Source organism: Aegilops tauschii, chromosome 1 (genome assembly GCF_002575655.3).
Source record: "Aegilops tauschii subsp. strangulata cultivar AL8/78 chromosome 1, Aet v6.0, whole genome shotgun sequence".
In the NCBI taxonomy this organism is placed as follows: domain Eukaryota; kingdom Viridiplantae; phylum Streptophyta; class Magnoliopsida; order Poales; family Poaceae; genus Aegilops; species Aegilops tauschii.
Window position 1 is genome coordinate 79,996,269 of NC_053035.3, and position 21,624 is coordinate 80,017,892.

The window sequence follows — 21,624 nt, forward strand, 5'->3', positions numbered from 1 at the left end:
TCATTGTTTCGGTACATGGATGCAATCGAACAATATTTATGCATTGTTCGGTCACTTTTAGTGGACGTCGCACGCGCGTGCGTGGACGTTTGTGGGGCGGATTTTGGTACATCCGGTTGTAGATGCTCTAAAAGGGTAAATTTGCGTACCAACAATCTAAGTGCGAGAACGATCACTTACGATTTGCGGTCTCCAAATAAAGAGAGAAACCCAGAATGGAATTGTGTGCATCAAGAGCAAGCCAAGAAGAAGATATTTAGGAGGACAGTGGTAACTCCAGCCCACCAGGGTTCAAGTCATACACTTGACAATTGACATTGATGCTCGTATTTTTCTGGATTTATTTTAGAACTTACGGTGATGCGCGTTCAGTGGAAGGAGACGTTCCCGTCAACTACAAAGGTGTTTATGGTGACTTCGTCAATCTCAAGATGATGTGCCGGCTCAGTCTCTTGGAGGTACTCATAGAGGTAGAATGTGCGGGCGTGCGTTCATAGAGATAAGTCTGCGTCTGTATCGTGTTAAAGAAAGAGCAAGAGGGCCAAAATCATACCTCCGCCTTTGCATCTCCAGTGTCTGGGCACAGTAAACGTCACCCAAGAATAGGAGAAAACTCAACTCAAATAAACATGATTACTTTCTTTTTCTCTGCTTCTAGAAGAAACATTATACTCTAACACAAATGGGTTAGGCCTGAATTTATCAAGAGCAGACCTAGAGAACACCCTTTAACCAAGTAATTAAGGCGGCATGTTATAGCAAAACAAAGAGAAATCTTAGAACAGTATCCAATGCTAAAGACAGTGACACCAGTTTTAAGAATGCATATTCCCATTTGCTAGATACAGAAATAATATCTTCAGCTGAACTATTATATTTTGTTATATGCCGACTGAGTGATTGCGAGGTAATCTCTACCAGAGCCAGAAAGGCAGAATGCTACACAGTCCACTGGCTATTCTCTGCCGGGAGTATCTAATTTTAGAACTCTAGCATTTCATTATGCAGTTAACATGCTATGACAAAAAACATCCAAGTGTTGACAAATGCAGCCTCGGTTTGTTCACCAATGAGAGCAGCAGTTGTATCTATGAGGAAAGGAACCATCAGACTACATATTTGTTATGATTCCACCAACCATGGCCCCTACATATGTAAATGATGAAAACATAGAGATCTTTTAATCTGGTTTCTAGAAGGGTCGAGCGTGCTTTGTTGCGCCATTGGTATTGTTAGATTTTCATGATTTTTCTACTCCATCTGTTTTAAAACACGAGGTGTATTAATTTTTTGAAAAAGTCAAACCTCTTTAAGTTTATAAATAAATTTGACTTTCCGAAAAAACATACACCTTATATTTTAAAATCGGGAGAGTTTTTTATATTGTTAGGTTTTGTTGTTGTTGTTGTTGTTGTTGTTGTTGTTGTAAAACCGAGAGGGTATTTGGTTTGGTGAGGCGCGCGATGATGGAGTTATGTTTTATTTTTTATTTATAATGTGATGATTTGGTGGGCATTTCACGGTGTGATTTTGTGCTATCTGCTAACCAACCCATATTTATATGGGGCAATTTTTTGCGTCAGTCTGCATGTATTATATTGGTGCTATGGTATCACATTTTGGTGTTTTTTTCTTTTAGGTGGTGAGAGGGTGCGCGGGATTGATATATTTTTATATGCCAGTTGTTGCCGATTGATTTGAAAAATCGTTGATCCGGTCAAGACCGCGAACCAAATCCAAAATTGAATACCTCAATCGATGGGAGATCTCCAAAACTACGGATCATAGTGAATTTTTTTGAAAAAAATAGCTCCTCGAGAAGAAGAAAAATTGTTGACCCAATTCCAAATTGAAGACCTCAGTTGATTGTGAGGCCTTAAAAATAAGGGAGCATAGTGTATTTAATATATATATATATATATATATATATATATATATATATATATATATATATATATAAAATATTAGCCACTAAAATGACGAAACTGATGAAAATTCTTGAAACTCATTTAAGTATTTTTTTATGTGCTCTCGGAGTATCTTTTACTAGAAGCATGTCGAGTGCTTCGCTGCATTGATCCTATTGAGCATGCTTCACTAAACTCTGGATTCGATGAATAGGCAAAGCACATGGTGCACCATGCAAGATGCAACATGAGTTGAATAGAAAAAAATAGGGTATGCTTGCCTAGGCATAAAACGCAAGCTATCTCAAAAGAGATCATAAGGAATGCAAAACTACACATTAATTTTGTAGTTTTTTTATAATTGTAGCATATTTTCATGCATTAAAATTGATAAAGAATAACAGAGGACATGTGTTACATTTGCCATGCGGGTTGCAACCAACATGGAGATGTATAATTTCTACCTGTTCTAATTTGGGGATCTACGCCATTATTCTCGTAATCACTTTTTGTAATGATTTACAACATAAGACCACCACCAATAGACAGGAGTATATAACTTTTTGTTACACTTTATTACTCGAGAATAACAAACTCCTTACCCACAAGACGATGGATAGAGATATATATTTTTCCGAAAAGAATGATAAACCTCCAACCTCTGCATTGATTGATGCAGACAACCATATATTATCAATTATTCATAATTTCAAATCAATTATTCATAATTTGAAATAACTATTGACCTGCAAGACAAAAAATACAAATAGATGGAATCATCCTCCCATTCATCACAGTTACTTGAACAACTAGGTCAAAAGGTAGTTCTCTTCAGAACAAATAATCTAAGCATGAAAACCAACGATAAATCGATCACTTAATGTAGATATTGAATACATACATATATATATATATATATATATATATATATATATATATATATATATATATATATATATATATATATATATGGTTATTTACAGAGACACAAAGGCCCCCTGAGATATGAAAACTAAAATTGTAAATTAGATGACTCACAAGGCCCATACAGTTAATAGTTAGTGCTCTCTCTCTCTCTCTCTCTCTCTCTCTCCGGTCTGTCCTGCAAATTTCTAAAAAGGTCCTTAGGAACCGTCAACCATTTCAAGATGACCTTGAAACATAATTTCATTTTTTATTAACCTACATAGATAGGCCCATGATTTTGTTTGTACTATTGCTAATATGTTGCTACTAGTTGGCATTTTGTCTGCCAAAACAAAACTCCTAAGCTATTAGTTTAATGAAGCTTTTTGTAATATCAAAGACAAGTTATGAGCACCTTTCATCGTGAAGATTATCCTTCTAGATTCATGTGGAATTTGGATGCCTAGTAATAACAAAGTTGTTGGTAGAGAAGAACCCTTGTTTTAGAAGTGGAAGCAAGTTTACAAGCACTAATGGTTATGGTAGCTCACATAGTAAAAAACAGTATGTTGCCTCCTTAAAGGATTGGTTAGGATGTTTGTAACTATTTTTTTTTGTTTATTTCGTGTAGAAAGCTATTGTATTGTTTATTTTGTAAATGTATTTTAATTTGTATAGATAAAGGGAATTTGCAATGGGGCTTTGCCCTGCTATACAACTAAAAAACTCTTGGGGATATATGTTACATGGTGTTTGAGTTGAGCATAGGTAACTCTGAACTTTCTAAAAAAACAGACATCGAGATAACCAATCATTGGTTGGATGGTTAGGATGGTGTTACCCTATCCCACTAGAGATGAAACCACATGTTTAATGCTTTGGTGTTATGTGGATTATTCTTTATTTACTAGGCTTGAAGCTATGCAACTCTAGTCTTTAGTAGGCGTTGCATGAGTACATGAGTGTGCATGAGCACCTACATTGTATTTGGTCGTTCCAATCGATCGTGATCAAACATGTAGTTGCAATTCATGTTGTTACTGTTGTGAAAAAAGCAAGAGAGCGTCAATTTTCAAGTTATTTTATGTCAATTTTCAAGTTATACCAAAGAGAAACTGTCAATCAATTCTCTCTTGCCATGGATTAACATATAGTGAGAACTATTTGCTGAATAAAATCTCTTTGCTTCATTCGATTTTGTTTCCTTTTGGACCTAAACAAAAGGATTAAATGAAGTAGGCTTAAAACATTCAATGTCATTAAATGCATTGTAACATGCATACAAACTACTATAAGCATAAAATAACGAGCGGGTAGTGTTAATCCCAAAAGAATAAGGAAATCAAAGAAATAATGAGTCTACAATTTCAAACAAAAATAGAGAAGGGACAAAATCACACATACACAAAAATGATCTATGAAAGAAAAAAGTAGTGTTTCCATAAAGTATTAAGCATAACTATACAAATTAAATTAAGACATAACTGATCATTGCAATAAATTTAAGACATAGGTATAAATTATAAACATAGATATACAAATAAAAAAGTAGGTATAATGGATCAATGCAATCAATTATTTCAGGAGCACGGTTACCCAACAATAAGAACAAACAAAATTAATTTGATGAGAGCATAAAGGCCTGTTGTGGAAATACTTAATTTTACATGGGTGTCGCACCTAGTCAAGCTTGGTAAGTCAACAGTAGTCCAAGGCAACCAACAAAATTCCAGAAAAATTATCATGGTCAACAAGTCAATGGGGAGGAAAAAAATGAAGATCAGGTCAAAAGAACCCAAAAGGCAAAGCGACTTAAGTCAAGAAAGAGGCCCATCATGGAGGAGGTACGAGATGGATCGATGCACCATGAGCGATGTACTCATCTCCTTCCCTGGTAGCCTCCAAAAAAATCTCTTTTGCTAGTCTTCTATGGATATATGAACCAAAGGTTACCTCCACTACCCTTCTCACCTACCATCTATGAGGGTAGTCTTTGTCATTTTTTGAAGGACTCCTAGCATATAGTATATAAACCCCCATGGGCAAGTGCATTGTGGAGGCTTGAAGCTTTAGTACCCTCCCCTTGACTATATTCAAGTTGGCCTTTGCTCTTTTCCGACACCCTGCCAACACTTTTACCCTTGGAGCCATGGCCGACTCACTGACACCACTATTTTATTCTCTCTTTGGTTTGACGAGGGCTTTATGGGAATATATCGACTGCAATAACAAAAATACATAGAGAAAAAGAGGCCATGATTGTATCGTGCATTAACAGACCATTTTGCATTTTCCTTTGTATAGTGACCAAAGTGAAGTAAGACGAGAAGCCTAATAAGCATGAACACATTTTACTTCTTCAATTACTATCAAGAGAAGTTTTTCGTCATACTTTGACACACTTGTTCACTAGAAAGCCAAGATACATGATGTTTGGACTTAACAAACTGGGTAAATGATGTGTCCTCAACAAAACACCAAGAAGTAGTGTTACGATCAAGCATACAAAAATCATGGACTCTAATCAATGCCACACATGTGGCACGAACACATGGCAACCCCGAACGGTTTTGTGACACGAGGATGGCAACTTTCTTTTCAGATGGCAAGTTTTAGTTTTTTTTTCTTTTCGAATGACAACTTTAGTTTAAAAAAGTCAGGGCAGGATTGCTTCGTGTCACATGTGTGTGTGAGACTTATCATCTGAAAAAATCACAGGTATACAAAAAAAAGAACATAACAATTACCAAAAAAAGAAAATAACCCAAAAGTTAATCCGATGAAAGCATAAGGACGTAAACAACACATGCTAATTTCCCTGTGGTTTTCTTATACGGACGTTTTCGTCTCTCACCAAGTTGCTTTCAGCATTTCCCCCAGTAAAGTTTGTTTTATCTTTTTCTTGACCCATGCTAGAACTCTTACTTCATAACCATGTCCGGCTCACCGGCACCTATATTTCTTCTCTCTTTTTTTGAGGGATATATTTCTTTTCTCTTTTTTTTGAGGGATATATTTCTTTTCTCTTTGGTTTGACATCGGCTTTATGAAAACGTATCAACCACAACAAATAACATTAAACAAACCCAAAACGAGTCAGTCATTGAATCGTGCCTTAACAGCCTACATGCTCCACTTTATACTTAATGTGGTGACCAAAGCGAGTAAGACAAGAAGCTCAATCACCACAGACGCATTCCACTTCCCCAATTGACATCCACACAACCCCTTAACCATACCTCGCCACACATCTTCACCAGAAAGCCAAAGACATCCCCCAACCTAACAAATAACAAAGCCGTGCAAACGAGCTGTCCTCAACAGACCCAGCCTCATCCTCGCCAAACAGCACGTAAAACAGGAAAGGAAACGATGCGGCACCGGCCCCCGTCCCGACGGCTGGCTCCACGCCGCCCCTCTCCCTCTCCCTATCGGAGTGGGCGCGCCTCCAAACCGAACGGGGCCAAGCGATTTTCTTTTCTCGTTTTATGTAAACGGATAAACAGAAGCAAGCCCGGAAATCTAGTTAAACAAAGAGAGAAATAAATCTCGGGTATAAATTCCGAAAGCGGAGGCCACCGGTGGCCTTCTCTCTCCTGACTGCCCAGCTACCGCCGCCCCCCTCCCTCCCCTCTGTCCTCGAGCTTCGCCTTGGATCGCAGCGCAGCGCAGCGCAGCTGGACTCCTCCCCTCGGCCGCGTCCCCCTCGTCCTGCGCGCGCGTGAGCGAGTGAGCTCCCTCCCTCCCTTCCCCCATCCCCATGCCCCCGCTCTCCTCCTCCTCCCCTACTTTCTTGCTGGATCGGGGGCGCTTGAAGATCTCGCCTTTCTCGCGCAAAAGATCCCCTCTCCTCCTGGGAGAGATCTGCCGTGAGGAGGCGGCAGGGGCGGATGAAGGAGGCCGTGCCCCTCTCTGTTCCGCTGAGCGCTCCTGCCGCCCCCACGCTCTAGCGCCGCGCTGGGAGTTAGCAGCCTTCTTTCTTTTCTTGGAGTGGATTGGTAGTGTTCTTGGTTCGGGATCTTGGTGAGTCTGGAGCTTTTGCTCGCCGAATCGCGAAGCTGCGCTGTTCTCGTGGTAGACTTGTTCCCCGCTGTAAAACCTGGCGGCTAGACGGATCTACTCGATTTGGAGTTGGGTTGCTTTACAGATTTGGAGTACTTTTTGGTGGAAAAGAATTGGCTCGGCCGTTTGGTTTTGTATAGGTCTAGTCAGTTCCTCTTGTAAATTGATTGATGCTCGGCAGTAATGGTGCTACTGTTCATTTATTCACAACCCTCTCAGTTCGAGCTATGAACCCAACTTTGTTAAAGCCTTGACTAGTTGTGCTGTCGTGTTCATATTTTTACCCACCTCTCTGTGCGGCAATATGCATGCTTCATGCCATCCGAACAATTCCATCGTTTGGGCAAAAAGTTTCAACTTGTTTTGGAGAACGAAAGTAATGCCCCGGACAACGTTGTATCACGTGGTTCTAGTGCCGTTCTTTTGCTTCCAAGCAACTTTTTTCAGATAAAATTTGTTACTTGACGATTGAGACCATGCTAGTTTGCGTCGTATGAATTCTCCATGGAACTTAATTTCCTATGTGGTCATTTTCGCATAATATTTGGCAAGTGTCTTTTTGTACATAGTCCTCGTCGCTTGCCAAATTATGACTCTAATATCTATTTTGAGTGTCACCATCTCACCATGTCATACTAAAGAACGCAATTCATCAGTGCTCAAGCTGACTCATATTCTGTTTTTTGTGACACAGACATCTCAAATGGACTTTTTTACTGAGTATGGTGAGGGAAACAGATACAAGATAGAAGAGGTTATAGGAAAAGGGAGTTACGGCGTGGTCTGCTCTGCTTTGGATACTCACACCGGTGAGAAAGTTGCTATCAAGAAGATAAACGACATCTTTGAACATGTGTCTGATGCGACACGGATACTCCGCGAGATCAAGTTGCTTAGGCTCCTAAGACATCCCGATATCGTGGAAATAAAACATATTCTACTTCCTCCATCGAGGAGAGAGTTCAAGGACATATACGTTGTTTTCGAACTCATGGAGTCTGATTTGCACCAAGTTATAAAGGCGAATGATGACTTGACTCCAGAACATTATCAGTTTTTCTTGTATCAGTTGCTCCGAGGATTGAAATACATACATACAGGTAACCGATTTATTTTCGCATCAAAGATGCCTCTTTTGCATATTCCAACAGCTGGATGTCAGGCGTCTCAATTTACTAATAATTGTAGCAGCCATAAATGGTCAATGTGTTTAAAAGTGATACACATGTAAGTAGATAACAATGCCATGTCAAATTCGAAACTATATTTCTAGTATCCGGCGGCGATGTATTGGTCGTGTTGGTATTTGTGAAAACCTTTAAAACCAATGGTATGTTCCACAAACTTTGTAGTCACGAGAGCAATATGGACCTGTGTAGTGCTTTGATACAGGTCACACAGTTCGCTATAGTGCCCGGAGAACTCTGGAAATCCAGATCTTATTTGTGATTTGTTGAATTTGTGCTAGCTTGTCACAGCCTGAGTTGTGTGTTCTGGTCTAATCACCTAGTAACTGATCAATGCTGTGATGAAAAGTTACTGTTAATCATTTGAGTAGCTACAATCTGGACGTGCTCCCAAAGCTTCTTGTGATGCTACAACAGAACTGTGGTCCTAGTGAGGATGCTATTGGTGCTGCTCTTTGTGCCAAAAGTCAGCGACTAGATAGGCATACTAATCTTGTGAAGCACTGTTTGAGGCTAGAGAACTTCTGTTTAAACTTTTTTTATAAATATAAATAACTTATTTGTGATCAAGTAGTTATTTTCAGTTCTCTTTTTTGGCATGCTAAGAAATAATATTTTGCTGGTATAATAACAATGAAAAACGCATGCGTCATCTCTCCATTCAAAGAGCAATACTGTAGAAATCCCTTTTTTTCAGATTATTTAAACAGATGAGTATTAATACTTTTGCTATAGATACAAATGTGGCATTATGAGTTGATTGGCAATAATATAAAACAAGACTCATAGAAAAATCATTTTGGCTGATGCATCTTCCAATAGCTTCTTGCAGCAAATGTATTTCATCGAGATCTCAAACCAAAGAATATCTTGGCTAATGCTGATTGTAAGCTCAAAATATGTGATTTCGGTCTCGCAAGGGTAGCTATAAGTGATACTCCAACCGCAATATTTTGGACGGTATTGCAATTTCCCCCTACCATGCTGACCATTTCTTTTGGCTACTCAATATCAATAACAGCAGCTAATTTCTTATCCTGTTTTAGGATTATATCGCAACAAGGTGGTACCGAGCACCTGAGCTATGTGGATCTTTTTTCTCCAAGGTCTGTATATGTTAAATTTCATATGAGTCATGGTATCGACAGTATTTTTTTTTATTTTTCCCTCATATGAATCTGATTTACTTCGTTTACTGTTTAAGGCTGTAAGGGTTCTGCAACTTTGTGACAGCAAAGCAAAGTAACTTCCCCCTGGCATTTCCTTAGTAGTTCTTTTCCTATTTCATAACAGGTTGTGTTCTAATATATACTCCCTCCGTTCCAAAATAGATGACTCAACTTTGTACTAACTTTAGTACAAAGTTGAGTCATCTATTTTGGAACGGAGGGAGTATTAGCTATGGGAAACAATGCCAATCAGCCAGCATGGTTAAAAAATAAATGGTTAAGAACACATTCCAACATCTGGCACAGTTCATGTTTTTTTGTCTTCCACCCTAAACGGATCAAATATTTTTTAATTTGCATATTGTTTTTATGTTCAGGGTAATCATACTGCTTCAATGTCATTCAGGAACGACCTTGTTTTCTGTATTTCTTTTCGCAAACCGAATGATTAAGCTGTCAAAGGAATAAGGGCACCTCTAGTTGTAACTCAAGTACTCTATGTCTAGGTTTGATTAATCCAGCTAAACATATTCTGGAATATCTTGAGCGATGTATAACATTATGTTCTTCAAAATGTTGCAGTATACACCAGCAATAGATATATGGAGTATTGGATGTATATTTGCGGAACTTCTAACTGGCAAACCTCTTTTTCCTGGGAAAAATGTGGTGCATCAACTTGATATAATCACAGATCTCCTCGGAACGCCTGCTCCAGAAACAATTGCTAGGGTCAGTATTGTTGGCATAAAACAGCGTGTTGTTTCCAATACAATCCTCTGATGTTTGTAGCTATCCTACAGATTCGAAATGAGAAGGCCAGGCGCTACTTGAGCAGTATGAGGCGGAAAAAGCCTGTACCGTTTACGCAGAAGTTTCCGAATGCAGATCCACTTGCATTAAATTTGTTAGAGAGAATGCTAGCATTTGATCCAAAAGACCGGCCAAGTGCTGAAGAGGTAGTTTGTTTTAGTACCATGCCTGCCAGCAATTTTTCCTGTGTTTCTTCTTTCCTTATAACCTTGAATACCATTAGCTAATGTATTAGGCATGTTGACAGGCTCTTGCTGATCTTTATTTCAAGAACATAGCTAGTGTGGATAGGGAGCCTTCTGCACAGCCCATTACTAAGCTTGAATTCGAGTTTGAGAGACGAAGAATTACGAAGGACGACATAAGGGAACTCATATACAGAGAAATTCTGGAATATCATCCAAACATGCTGAGGGAATTCCTTGAGGGGGCAGAGCCAACTAATTTCATGTACCCAAGGTGCGAAGTTCTCTTTCATCAATACTTTAGCATTCTTCATTGAAATGGAGTGCCTAGTTTAATTCCAGAGACAATGTAGTGACATTATTCTTGTCGACCACTAATGTCTCTGAATTTCAGAGACAATGTAGTTCTATCTGAATTTCTACAATTTTTTTGTACCACTAATGTCTGTGCAGGTTCATGAATAAATATTAAGTGTTTATACACACACGATTATGGTTATTTTTCTACTCTTTTGGTGATGGTGATATTGATAAATAAAGCATCCGGAAATTGTTTTTGTTTATTGTTGATTAGGTAGTGCATACCTATTCTATGTGTTCTTATTTGTTGCTTGGAGTCAGTCAGGCACTGCATAAGATACTGACCAGTTCATCGAACTAACATTGTTTCCTCTATTTGGATTTCAGTGCAGTAGATCATTTCAAAAAACAATTCACATTCCTTGAAGAGCATTATGCAAAGGGATCAACAGCAGCACCGCCTGAGAGGCAACATAATTCATTACCAAGGTAAGATATTGACTTTGCTTTAACATGGTATATGGATGGACTGATGTCACTTCTAGCCACAAATTGGACGTGTGGTTCTTGACTATCTATTTTTCTGTTGACAGGCCGAGTGTTATCTATTCGGATAACCGACCACAGGGTTCAGATAGCCGGCCACAGGGTGCAGCCAACATTACGGATGATCTTTCCAGGTGTATAATCAGAGATAATACACAAAAGCCACGCAGAGATCCTGCTTCAGTTGGTGCAAACAGAGTTCCTCAAGGTAAGCACCTGGGTTGTCCAATACTTCTGAATCTGCAAACAAGCCTGCATGACAATTGTATCTATCGGCCCTCGTAACTCAAGACTAACTTGATGCATCACTTCATCATACAGGTGCTGCTGTCGCAAGGCCTGGTAAAGTGGTTGGCTCGGCACTTCGTTATGGTAATTGTTCAACACCTGGTACTGAGCAATATGAACAGCGCAGGGTCATCACAAGCCAAGGAGTTGTTCCAAACGGTGTTCCTTCAGGCAGCTCATACCCTAGAAGAAATAACACCTGCAAGAGCGAAACAGGTGAAGCTGAAAGGATAGACGTGAGCCAAGCTGGGCCACCAAAGCCATATACAGGAAATAAACTACCTGCAACCGTGGATGGCCGCAACGGGCACTGGTAGACTGCTGTGGCAATGCCAGAAAATCCTTGTCACTGGATCAGGAAGGGTTTACTCATTCCAAGGACACACCTTCAAACATGCCATTCTGTATATTATCTGTCACGCTTACATCTCCCGGAGACGATAAAACTGTATGCGAAGTCATTGCGGCAGGCTAGTCTCCTGTTAAGCTCAACTCTGGTCTGGTTACCTGCAATTGGGTAGATCCAGTTCAGCTGTTCAACAAGTGTAACCAAAAAACTGGAAACTTTGAGCGGTCGCGACCAAGGACTGTTACTGACCTGACTGATGGTGTTCCTCAATTCGTTTCTCCAAGCTGGTGGCCCTGAGGGAGGTTCAGAGAGCCCATTGTACACTATCTAATGTTGTAACACGGAGTTAATTAATTGACTTTAAAGTATGTTCTTGTTGCTTGTAGTCTTGTCATCCGGCTGTAGTATTGAACTATTGAACACTGCTATTTCTGGTAACACATTATTTGGACCCTGCTCGCTATTGAAACCCCAGTTTTTTTGTGCGGAATTTGGTATAATGTATGCAGTGATTTAGTAGCCTGAGTAAACACGGAGTTGCGACGTATATTTCTTGAATGGCAGAACATGTTTACTGTCCTGTTTTTCAAAAAATTACTTTTTAGACAAACTCCGAAGCTTTTATTACAACGTCACAATGTTTACATGAACGAAAAAAAGACTGTCCGGCTGTCCTAACTAAACATGTCGGCCAGCTGGAAGGGATAAAGCATGCTTCACGAGCTTGTGAGCCTCGATATTCGAGCTCCTAAATTTGTGGCAAATGTTACAAATTTGAAAATTTGATCTATGCTCTATTATTTCATGTATGATTGCTCCATATGCTGTTGTGTTTTTCTCTCGGATGTCCTCGACTACCACCTTCGAGTCCGATGCCGCTTGGATGTTTGCCATGTTCAGATCATCAGCAAGAGCCAGCGCTTCCCTGATTGCCATGCATTCGAGGGTAGCTGGTTCCGATATGCCTCCGAAGAAGCCGATGCTTTGGCCCAACGCCCTCCTTGCTCGAGGCTTTGTCTGAGATGGTGTAATCTCTCCAAATCCTTACGGCCTCTTTGATTCGAAGGATCCTAAAAACATAGGAACAGAAAAAACATAGAATTGGAATGCCATGCTTATCTCAATCTTACAGAAGTTTGGGCTGTTTGATGCATCATAGGAAAAACAAACGATTTTTTCAAAAAGGTTTGAATGGATGCTAGAAATCCTACAAAAAAATAGTAAAAAAGATATTCTTTTCTATAGGATTCAATCCTATGAATCGAACAACCAACTTAGAAAAAAATTCTAAGGATTATAATCCTCTAAGATTTCTATGAAAGTCCTTTGAATCAAAGGAGGCCTTAAACTGTAGTGTCCGAATGGGATGCCCATGCTTCGAATGCATTATTTTTCCTTTGTTGAATTCATTTGAAATTCACGTGTTTCAAATACGAACTGCATATTGACAGAAAAAACTGCTTGGCAAAACATGAACAATAGCAAAAGAAACATCAAGTCGAAGAGCATATGGATGCAACAAATGTCCATTGGTCGCAGCAAATTGTCGTGCATATGCACTACGTAGGATGGGAGCAAAATTTTCGAACATCACAAAAACACAACGTTTGAAGCAGACACCCCCAGTGTTGTAGAAACAAACCCAAGTTGTAGTGTGCCGAAATACATTTGAATGTTTTGAAATTGCAAACCACTGACCTTATTTTAGCACCAACTACGCCAGATTGAGCTCGTCATCCCATTGGTGTCAGATCTAACGCCCTCGAACCCATTACCCCCAGTCGCCCGTCTTCCCTGGGCTTTGGCACGATGAAGAATCTCGAACCTGAGCTACATCATGTCCGTGTACATTTTCCCCTTCTAGGGCCTCCTTTGCTTCACTTGATTCTAAAAATGCAGAAAAGAAAAAAAACACAAAAAAGGGATATGAATGCATGTATGAAACAGAGGTAGTGCATATAGAGTGTCAAAGTCAAACCACATGGAAAGGTATAATTAGTATGTTCTTAAACCACTTAGTGTTGTTGTTCTGGTGCGCAACTTCTATCTAGTACGACGACTTCTCGACTGTCTACTACAACAAGTTTTGTCCGATTCCGGTGAGGAAGGGGCTATAACGGCAGCGTGCCTTCGACTCGCTTCAGTGTTTGCAGTCGTCGCTAAATGGTCTACGGATCTGTATGTACTCCCTCCAATTCAAATTAATATTATACTAAAGCTGCGTCAATTAACTTGGACAAAAAGAGTAATTTTGTTATTTCTGGTGTTTGTTGTACTGCCCATGATTGAAGATGAACAGATCAGAAGTTTCCCGCAAAATAAAATAAAATTAGTCGTGTTCTTCATAGGGTGGAATTTGAAAATGAGGTCCAAATGAATTATATGATGCGTGCACTTTCCATCCGAAACTAAGACCTGAAGAAAATATCCATTTTTCCTTTGCTACGTTTTTTTCCTGACATGAGGTTGCACAACCAACCGAGACCCTCATAGAGCCGGTCCCACAACTCGGGGACCCCACCTGGCAGAACACCAGCCCTCTCCAAATAACCCAAACCCGACGAAGGCCAGAAACCCTAATAACTTCCCAGCCTCTCCCTCCAAGACCCTTCCCGCTCCCCCGAGGCGGCGGCGCGAGCGAGCGAGCGAGCAACCGGCGGCGATGGGCAAGGCGGCGAAGAGCTCGCGGAAAGGGAAGAAGGCGTGGCGCTCCAACATCAGCACCGACGACATCGACGAGTTCTACGAGAAGCAGACGCGCGACGCCCACGCCGGCGCCGCCGCCATCCCCTCCCTCCCCTCCGACTCGCTCTTCTTCGTCGACAAGCCCGCCTCCGCGTCCACCTCCTCCGCCGCCACCGCCTCCGACCCGCCCCCCAAAGGTCAGTCAGTCAACCCCTCTTTGTTCTTCTTCGTGTTAGTTTGCGGTTTGGTGGTCTAGCTCCGGACTAGGATTGAGGCACCAGTCCCGAATTGGAGGCTAAAGTTTGTGATACTAGCAGTGACATGAAAAATGCTGATCATATGGTTTTGTTAGTTTTGTTAATCTAGTTACCTAGTGTTGTAGGGAAAAAAATTCTATGAGACCAGGTCTCACGGATTAGCAGGTGAGACCCATCCTGATGGATGACACGTGGCATTCACAAATCACAAAGCATCTACCCCACCCCCACCTGAAATCAGGGGGGGAGAGATTAGATGCTTTGTGATTTGTGAATGCCACGTGTCATCCATCAGGGCGGGTCTCACCTGCTAAATATGAGACCTGGTCTCATATAATTTTTTTCCGTGTTGTAGCTGCTCCTTTCAATGTTATTAAGCACTTGGCACTTGATATCCATGATGGAATTGTTACATTAGTTTCCTACTGTGGCTAAAAATGTGCATCACTGCATGATATGTTGGATGTACCGAATTGTAGAAGTTATTATGTTCAACAAGTTGCAAAAGGTCGTCCAAAATCGCTATTTCTGTTGCCACTCATGTACGTTATAGTGGTTATCGTGCTAATGCATCTACGGCACTGAACATTTATTGCTCTCTGTAGATGTTCCTGTCAAAAGGAAGATTGAGAAAAACAGGGAGAAGGTCCTTCACCATGAGAGTGTGTTGAAGCGGAACCCTTATATACAGACAATCCCATCTTCTTTGATGTCAAAGAAGGATAAGAAGAAGTTCAAGAAACACGCAAAGAAAAAGGAATTGCAGGAGTCACGGGAAGAAAAAAGTGTTCCCATGGTATTAACTGTTGGAGAGTTGTGCAGCTTCCTTTCTGTTTGAGGCTCAGCTTGCTAATTGCGGGATTTATTTCGTTTACAGGAAGAGGATTCAGCTGAGAAGAACCTCGACATCTGGGGTGGAGATGCTAAAGGGGCTGCTTTGCCCAAAAAGGGAATGAAAAGGCTTAAGAAAAATGTAAGCCTGAGTGTGTAAAGCTTGCAGTCATATTTGTGCAAATTTACAAACATATTTTCTTGCCAAATGCTGCATCTGGTAGCTTATCCATTTTTGTCGGTATCAAAATGTCTAGCTTTAATGGATTACTTCTTGCAGAAATCTACCACATCTGTGATTCCTGCGGTTGAAGTTGAGCCTCAAGGATGTTCATTTAATCCTCCACATGAAGCCCATCAAGTATGTGGTTGAAGATATGTTTTAAGTTTAGGATGTTTGTATTATCATCCACTTTTTAATTGCTAAACCATTGGCTGTTGGATGTCTGGGCGCTTTTAATAGTAAGTTCTTTTCTCATGTTGTTTGTGTTGGTGTTTGTAGGACGCTCTTGCCCTAGCCGTTGCTGATGAAATGCGCAAGATCTACACGAAAGAGTTAGGCCCCACACCAGTGCCACTTACTGTTCTTGGTCAAGCAGTAGCTGAAGAAGATGTAAGTTCTACGACTGCCTTTACACATAGCCCCTCTAGGAGATGACTGGAATTTGGACAATATCCCAACCTTCTATCTGCTTTTGAATACTTTCTCACTCGTTATATTGGTATATTGCTTCTGATGAACATAGGCATGCACTATGATTTTTTTTAGAGACTTAGGACTGTTGTATTCTTGCAAGTCTACCTTGCACCAAGTAATAGAAAAAAAATCCTTGTAATTCTATTGACGAAGGTTGTCATCCAGGCACAATTAACATTATTATAAAGACTGAGATTATTCATCTAGTCTTTTTAAGGTGCTATCTTATTGTCTAGTTCATTCTGAGATTTTTCATTCTAGTCTATAGAGGTGTTTCGTAAGTATATCATGAAATGACAAGTTATTTGATCCACATATATCCATACCCAGGTTCGTGCCATCTAGGCTGTAACGAGCTATGTAAGCAATGTAACATGAATTCCATTTTTGCAAGTTGTGTTCTGCAAATCATATGACCTGTATGTATATATTGGAATTTTATCAAAACCATTTCGGAGTACTTGCCAGCTGCTGACTTTAGTCTCGGAACAGTATAGTATCGTTCCATGCTGTGTTACTGGATTGTGTTCTTGTGATTCGACATGCTTATCCCTTTTCTTTCACCTGGCCTGCAGAAATTTTTTCTTGATGCTGCTGATGATGGAGATGCTGCTGCTGATGGAGATGTAGATGCTGCAGAAGGTGATAAAGACCAGGATGCTGATGCTCTAACTGGAGAGAGGTTACACTCGACTATGTTATGAAAAATATACAGTTATTATGAAGTAAAGCATTTTGGCTTCAGTACATCATACTTCTATCCTCATGGCTTTTGTGAGTAGTACTCCCTCCGTCTGGAAATACTTGTCGGGTATCCATTTACCCGACAAGTATTTCCGGACGGAGGGAGTACATGTTAATGATGGTTGAAGCTTAGTGTCACACCGCCATTCACTATTTTTGACATGTTTATATATTATGCAAAATGAGTTAGTTTTTCAGAAAGTTGGGTGCTGCTAAGTGTTGTCTTATTCTTCCATTGGTGGCATTAGAAAGCTAGTAGAGTGCAGGAGGATTGCAGCTCACATTTTAGAATCCGATTGGAAGATTATGTGCTTTTTCAGACATAGAGTACCTTTTTGACGTTTCAATTTAGTTGCTTTGGTGTAAATTTGCAAAATATTATCGGAATAGCTGTTGTGTCCGGTTTATCTTTATAGATGATATCATTTAATGGTATGATCTATTAATTTTCAGGAAGAAAACAAAAAGAGTTACGAGAGTGGAACTGAACAAAAGGGCTCGTCGTAAAGAGAGGTTAAGGACAGAAGCAGATGCGAAGAAACTGGAAGTTTTTTCAAAGCAAATAGACAGGTAGGTTTCACATTCCTGTCTCATCAAGCTCCCAAGAATGGTCTACTTTTAGTTCTCTGGTTACCATATTTTTGCTATTATTTTTTGCAGCTTGCCAAATATATTAGAGGAGATAGCAAAAGAGGACAAGGAAAAGGAGGAAAAGCGCATAAGGCTAACTGTGGCTAAGCAGGAAAGACTCAAGTCAGCCCCACGTCGTCTGGGTAGACACAAGTACATTTCTAACCCTGATGTTTTTTTTAACAGTTGCAAGTCTGGGCTACATATATTAGTGTTGCTATTTTCATGAAACTTACAACTGCCAGTGTAATCTGGTTTACTTCGGTAGAGGTTTAAATAATAGGAGGAGACCTCAATGGCCACGTGGGTATATCTAACACAGGTTTTGAAGGGGCGCATGGGGGCTTTGGCTATGGCATCAGGAATCAAGAAGGAGAAGATGTCTTAAGCTTTGCTCTAGCCTACAACATGATTGTAGCTAACACCCTCTTTAGAAAGAGAGAATCACATCTGGTGACTTTTAGTAGTGGCCAACACTCTAGCCAGATTGATTTCATCCTCTCGAGAAGAGAAGATAGGCGTGCGTGCCTAGACTGTAAGGTGATACCTGGAGAGAGTGTTGTACCAGCGGGAGCAGGCCAAAGTTGGTGGTTGGTGGTTGCTGGTGGTTGCTGACTTCCGCTTTCGGATTCGTGTCCAGCGGGATAAGCGTGCCAAAGTTGCTAGAACGAAGTGGTGGAAGCTCAAGGGGGAGGTAGCTCAGGTGTTCAAGGAGAGGGTCATTAAGGAGGGCCCTTGGGAGGAAGGAGGGGATGCGGACAATGTGTGGATGAAGATGGCGACTTGCATTCGTAAGGTGGCCTCGGAGGAGTTTGGAGTGTCCAGGGGAAGGAGAAGCGAAGATAAGGATACCTGGTGGTGGAATGATGATGTCCAGAAGGCGATTAAAGAGAAGAAAGATTGCTTCAGACGCCTATACCTGTATAGGAGTGCAGACAACATAGAGAAGTACAAGATGGCGAAGAAGGCCGCAAGATGGCGAAGAAGGCCGCAAAGCGAGCTGTTGGTGAAGCAAGGGGTCGGGCATATGAGGACCTCTACCAACGGTTAGGCACGAAGGAAGGTGGAAGGGACATCTATAAGATGGCCAAGATCCGAGAGAGGAAGACGAGGGATATTGGCCAAGTCAAATGCATCAAGGACGGAGCAGGCCAACTCTTGGTGAAGGACGAGGAGATTAAGCATAGATGGCGGGAGTACTTCGACAAGTTGTTCAATGGGGAGAATGAGAGTTCTACCATTGAACTGGACGACTCCTTTGATGAGACCAGCATGCGTTTTGTGCGGCGAATCCAGGAGTCTGAGGTGAAGGAGGCTTTAAAAAGGATGAAAGGAGGCAAGGCGATGGGCCCTGATTGTATCCCCATTGAGGTGTGGAAAGGTCTCGGGGACATAGCGATAGTATGGCTAACCAAGCTTTTCAACCTCATTTTTCGGGCAAACAAGATGCCAGAAGAATGGAGACAGAGTATATTAGTACCAATCTTCAAGAACAAGGGAGATGTTCAGAGTTGTACTAATTACCGTGGAATTAAGCTGATGAGCCATACAATGAAGCTATGGGAGAGAGTCATTGAGCACCGCTTAAGAAGAATGACAAGCGTGACCAAAAATCAGTTTGGTTTCATGCCTGGGAGGTCGACCATGGAAGCCATTTTCTTAAGCGGAATGGTGTTCATTGACTTGGAGAAGGCCTATGATAAGATACCGCGGAATGTCATGTGGTGGGCCTTGGAGAAACACAAAGTCCCAGCAAAGTACATTACCCTCATCAAGGACATGTACGATAATGTTGTGACAAGTGTTCGAACAAGTGATGTCGACACCGATGACTTCCCGATTAAGATAGGACTACATCAGGGGTCAGCTTTGAGCCCTTATCTTTTTGCATTTATGATGGATGAGGTCACAAGGGATATACAAGGAGATATCCCATGGTGTATGCTCTTTGCAGATGATGTGGTGCTAGTTGACGATAGTCAGACGGGGGTAAATAGGAAGTTAGAGTTATGGAGACAAACCTTGGAATCGAAAGGGTTTAGGCTTAGTAGAACTAAAACCGAGTACATGATGTGCGGTTTCAGTACTACTAGGTGTGAGGAGGAGGAGGTTAGCCTTGATGGCCGGGTGGTACCTCAGAAGGACACCTTTCGGTATTTGGAGTCAATGTTGCAGGAGGATGGGGGTATTGATGAAGATGTGAACCATCGAATCAAAGCCGGATGGATGAAGTGGCGCCAAGCTTCTGGCATTCTCTGTGACAAGAGAGTGCCACAAAAGCTAAAAGGCAAGTTCTACAGGACGGCGGTTCGACCCGCAATGTTGTATGGCGCGGAGTGTTGGCCGACTAAAAGGCGACATGTTCAACAGTTAGGTGTGGCGGAGATGCGTATGTTGAGATGGATGTGTGGCCACACGAGGAAGGATCGAGTCCGGAATGATGATATACGAGATAGAGTTGGGGTAGCACCAATTGAGGAGAAGCTTGTCCAACATCGTCTGAGATGGTTTGGGCATATTCAGCGCAGGCCTCCAGAAGCTCCAGTGCATAGCGGACGGCTAAAGCGTGCAGAGAATGTCAAGAGAGGGCGGGGTAGACCGTATTTGACATGGGAGGAGTCCGTTAAGAGAGACCTAAAGGATTGGAGTATCACCAAAGAGCTAGCTATGGACAGGGGTGCGTGGAAGCTTGCTATCCATGTGCCAGAGCCATGAGTTGGTTGCGAGATCTTATGGGTTTCACCTCTAGCCTACCCCAACTTGTTTGGGACTAAAGGCTTTGTTGTTGTTGTTGTTGTTGTTGTTGTTGCTCATTGAATCATTTTTTATATCACCCGTTCTACCATGCTGTAAAGTTTGATGACATTACTAATTTTTTGGGGTATATTGTAGTACTCCCTCCGTCCCAAAATTCTTATCTTAGATTTGTCTAAATACAGATGTATCAAGTCACGTTTTAGTATTAGATACATCCGTATCTAGACAAATCTAAGACAAGAATTTTGGGACGGAGGGAGTATTTTTTTGGGGCACATGGTGTCATATTTGGCTATGATATTTGATTCTCCGACAATAATTAAAATATGAATGCAACAGGTTTGAACGTGCTCCCGTTCAAGTTCTGTTGACAGAGGAGATTAGTGGCTCGCTTAGAAAGCTGAAGGTAACATTCTCTGGTTTTGTTGCTGTCTACTAGAATTCTGCAGGGGCTAACTGCTATATCTTTGTGCAGGGGTGCTGCAATCTAGCGAGGGATCGCTATAAGAGCATTGAAAAACGTGGCATGCTTGCACCAAATAAGAAATTAAGGTCCGTCTTTGCTTCTCTTACATACAAATTATTTAAGTTGAAGTAGCTTTGCTGATTACAAAGTATTAGCGAGCATTGTTATCTCCTTTTGTTCGCCTGAAGGCCAAAATCACTGATTAGAAAGCTTCAGCGACCTTGCACTCCATTTAAAGTCCTAAAATATAAGATGTTTTTTGACACTCCGGTGCTGACACATTTATCTATCCATGAGCAGCAAGCGCCCTCGCCGCTAAATGTGTGGTGTATGTTCCAACACGGCGAGGAACATGAGCAATCTCACTGGGAGTTGAAAATAACTTGAATTGACGGGGGAGACCAGTGCTGACAAGGCTATGAAAATATAGTTCTACAATTTGCCTTGTTAGTATTGCTGAGGGGGTTAAAAGAGTCGCATCGCTTGAATTTTAGTTTGTCGCTCCCTCTCATGTCTGGCCTGAAAACGGCCTTCGTCGGGCAGGTTTCGTATATCAGACTTCTTACCATCTTTGTATCGACTGTAATAGATAATTATGTTCTCAGCGACAGTATGATCTCCTTCATCGCTATGAAGACTGCGTTTCAGCTGTAAAAGAACATTGCATTGCCAACTGCTCTTTGTTCATCACAAAAGATTTAAGTGACGTTGGTGATACAATAACTTACCTGATGCAAGTTCAGTTATAATTTTGAGGGTATGTGACTTGAGTAGGGCATTTTGGAGACCGAGCTCTGTGGAGACCTTAATTTTGAAAAATTCAAAATACAAACTTTTCAGTTTCA

At 41.1% G+C, this 21,624-nt stretch overlaps 2 protein-coding genes across 3 annotated transcripts; both read left to right on the forward strand.

The window, feature by feature from the left end:
* Window positions 1-6,334: 6,334 nt before the first annotated feature.
* On the forward strand, window positions 6,335-12,202 carry LOC109784934 (mitogen-activated protein kinase 14). Its single transcript, XM_020343550.3, has 10 exons — window positions 6,335-6,542; window positions 7,570-7,975; window positions 8,895-9,022; window positions 9,109-9,168; window positions 9,814-9,963; window positions 10,035-10,190; window positions 10,292-10,503; window positions 10,917-11,018; window positions 11,123-11,283; window positions 11,397-12,202. Exons 2-10 carry the CDS (start codon window positions 7,579-7,581, stop codon window positions 11,678-11,680), a joined length of 1,650 nt encoding a protein of 549 aa, XP_020199139.1. The 5' UTR covers window positions 6,335-6,542; window positions 7,570-7,578; the 3' UTR covers window positions 11,681-12,202.
* Window positions 12,203-14,236: 2,034 nt separating this feature from the next.
* On the forward strand, window positions 14,237-21,438 carry LOC109784933 (ribosome biogenesis protein NOP53). 2 transcript variants are annotated; one of them, XM_020343549.4, is made up of 11 exons: window positions 14,237-14,594; window positions 15,260-15,450; window positions 15,532-15,627; window positions 15,766-15,846; window positions 15,988-16,098; window positions 16,758-16,864; window positions 17,380-17,496; window positions 17,587-17,709; window positions 20,653-20,719; window positions 20,789-20,865; window positions 21,080-21,438. In XM_020343549.4, exons 1-11 carry the CDS (start codon window positions 14,375-14,377, stop codon window positions 21,096-21,098), a joined length of 1,209 nt encoding a protein of 402 aa, XP_020199138.1. In that variant the 5' UTR covers window positions 14,237-14,374; the 3' UTR covers window positions 21,099-21,438. The 2 variants fall into 2 exon arrangements, 1 of the variants encoding a protein (XP_020199138.1); XR_012202901.1 differs by lacking the exons at window positions 14,237-14,594; window positions 15,260-15,450; window positions 15,532-15,627; ... (3 more) ...; window positions 17,380-17,496; window positions 17,587-17,709 and adding an exon at window positions 18,283-20,437 and having other exon boundaries at window positions 20,574-20,719.
* Window positions 21,439-21,624: the final 186 nt, after the last annotated feature.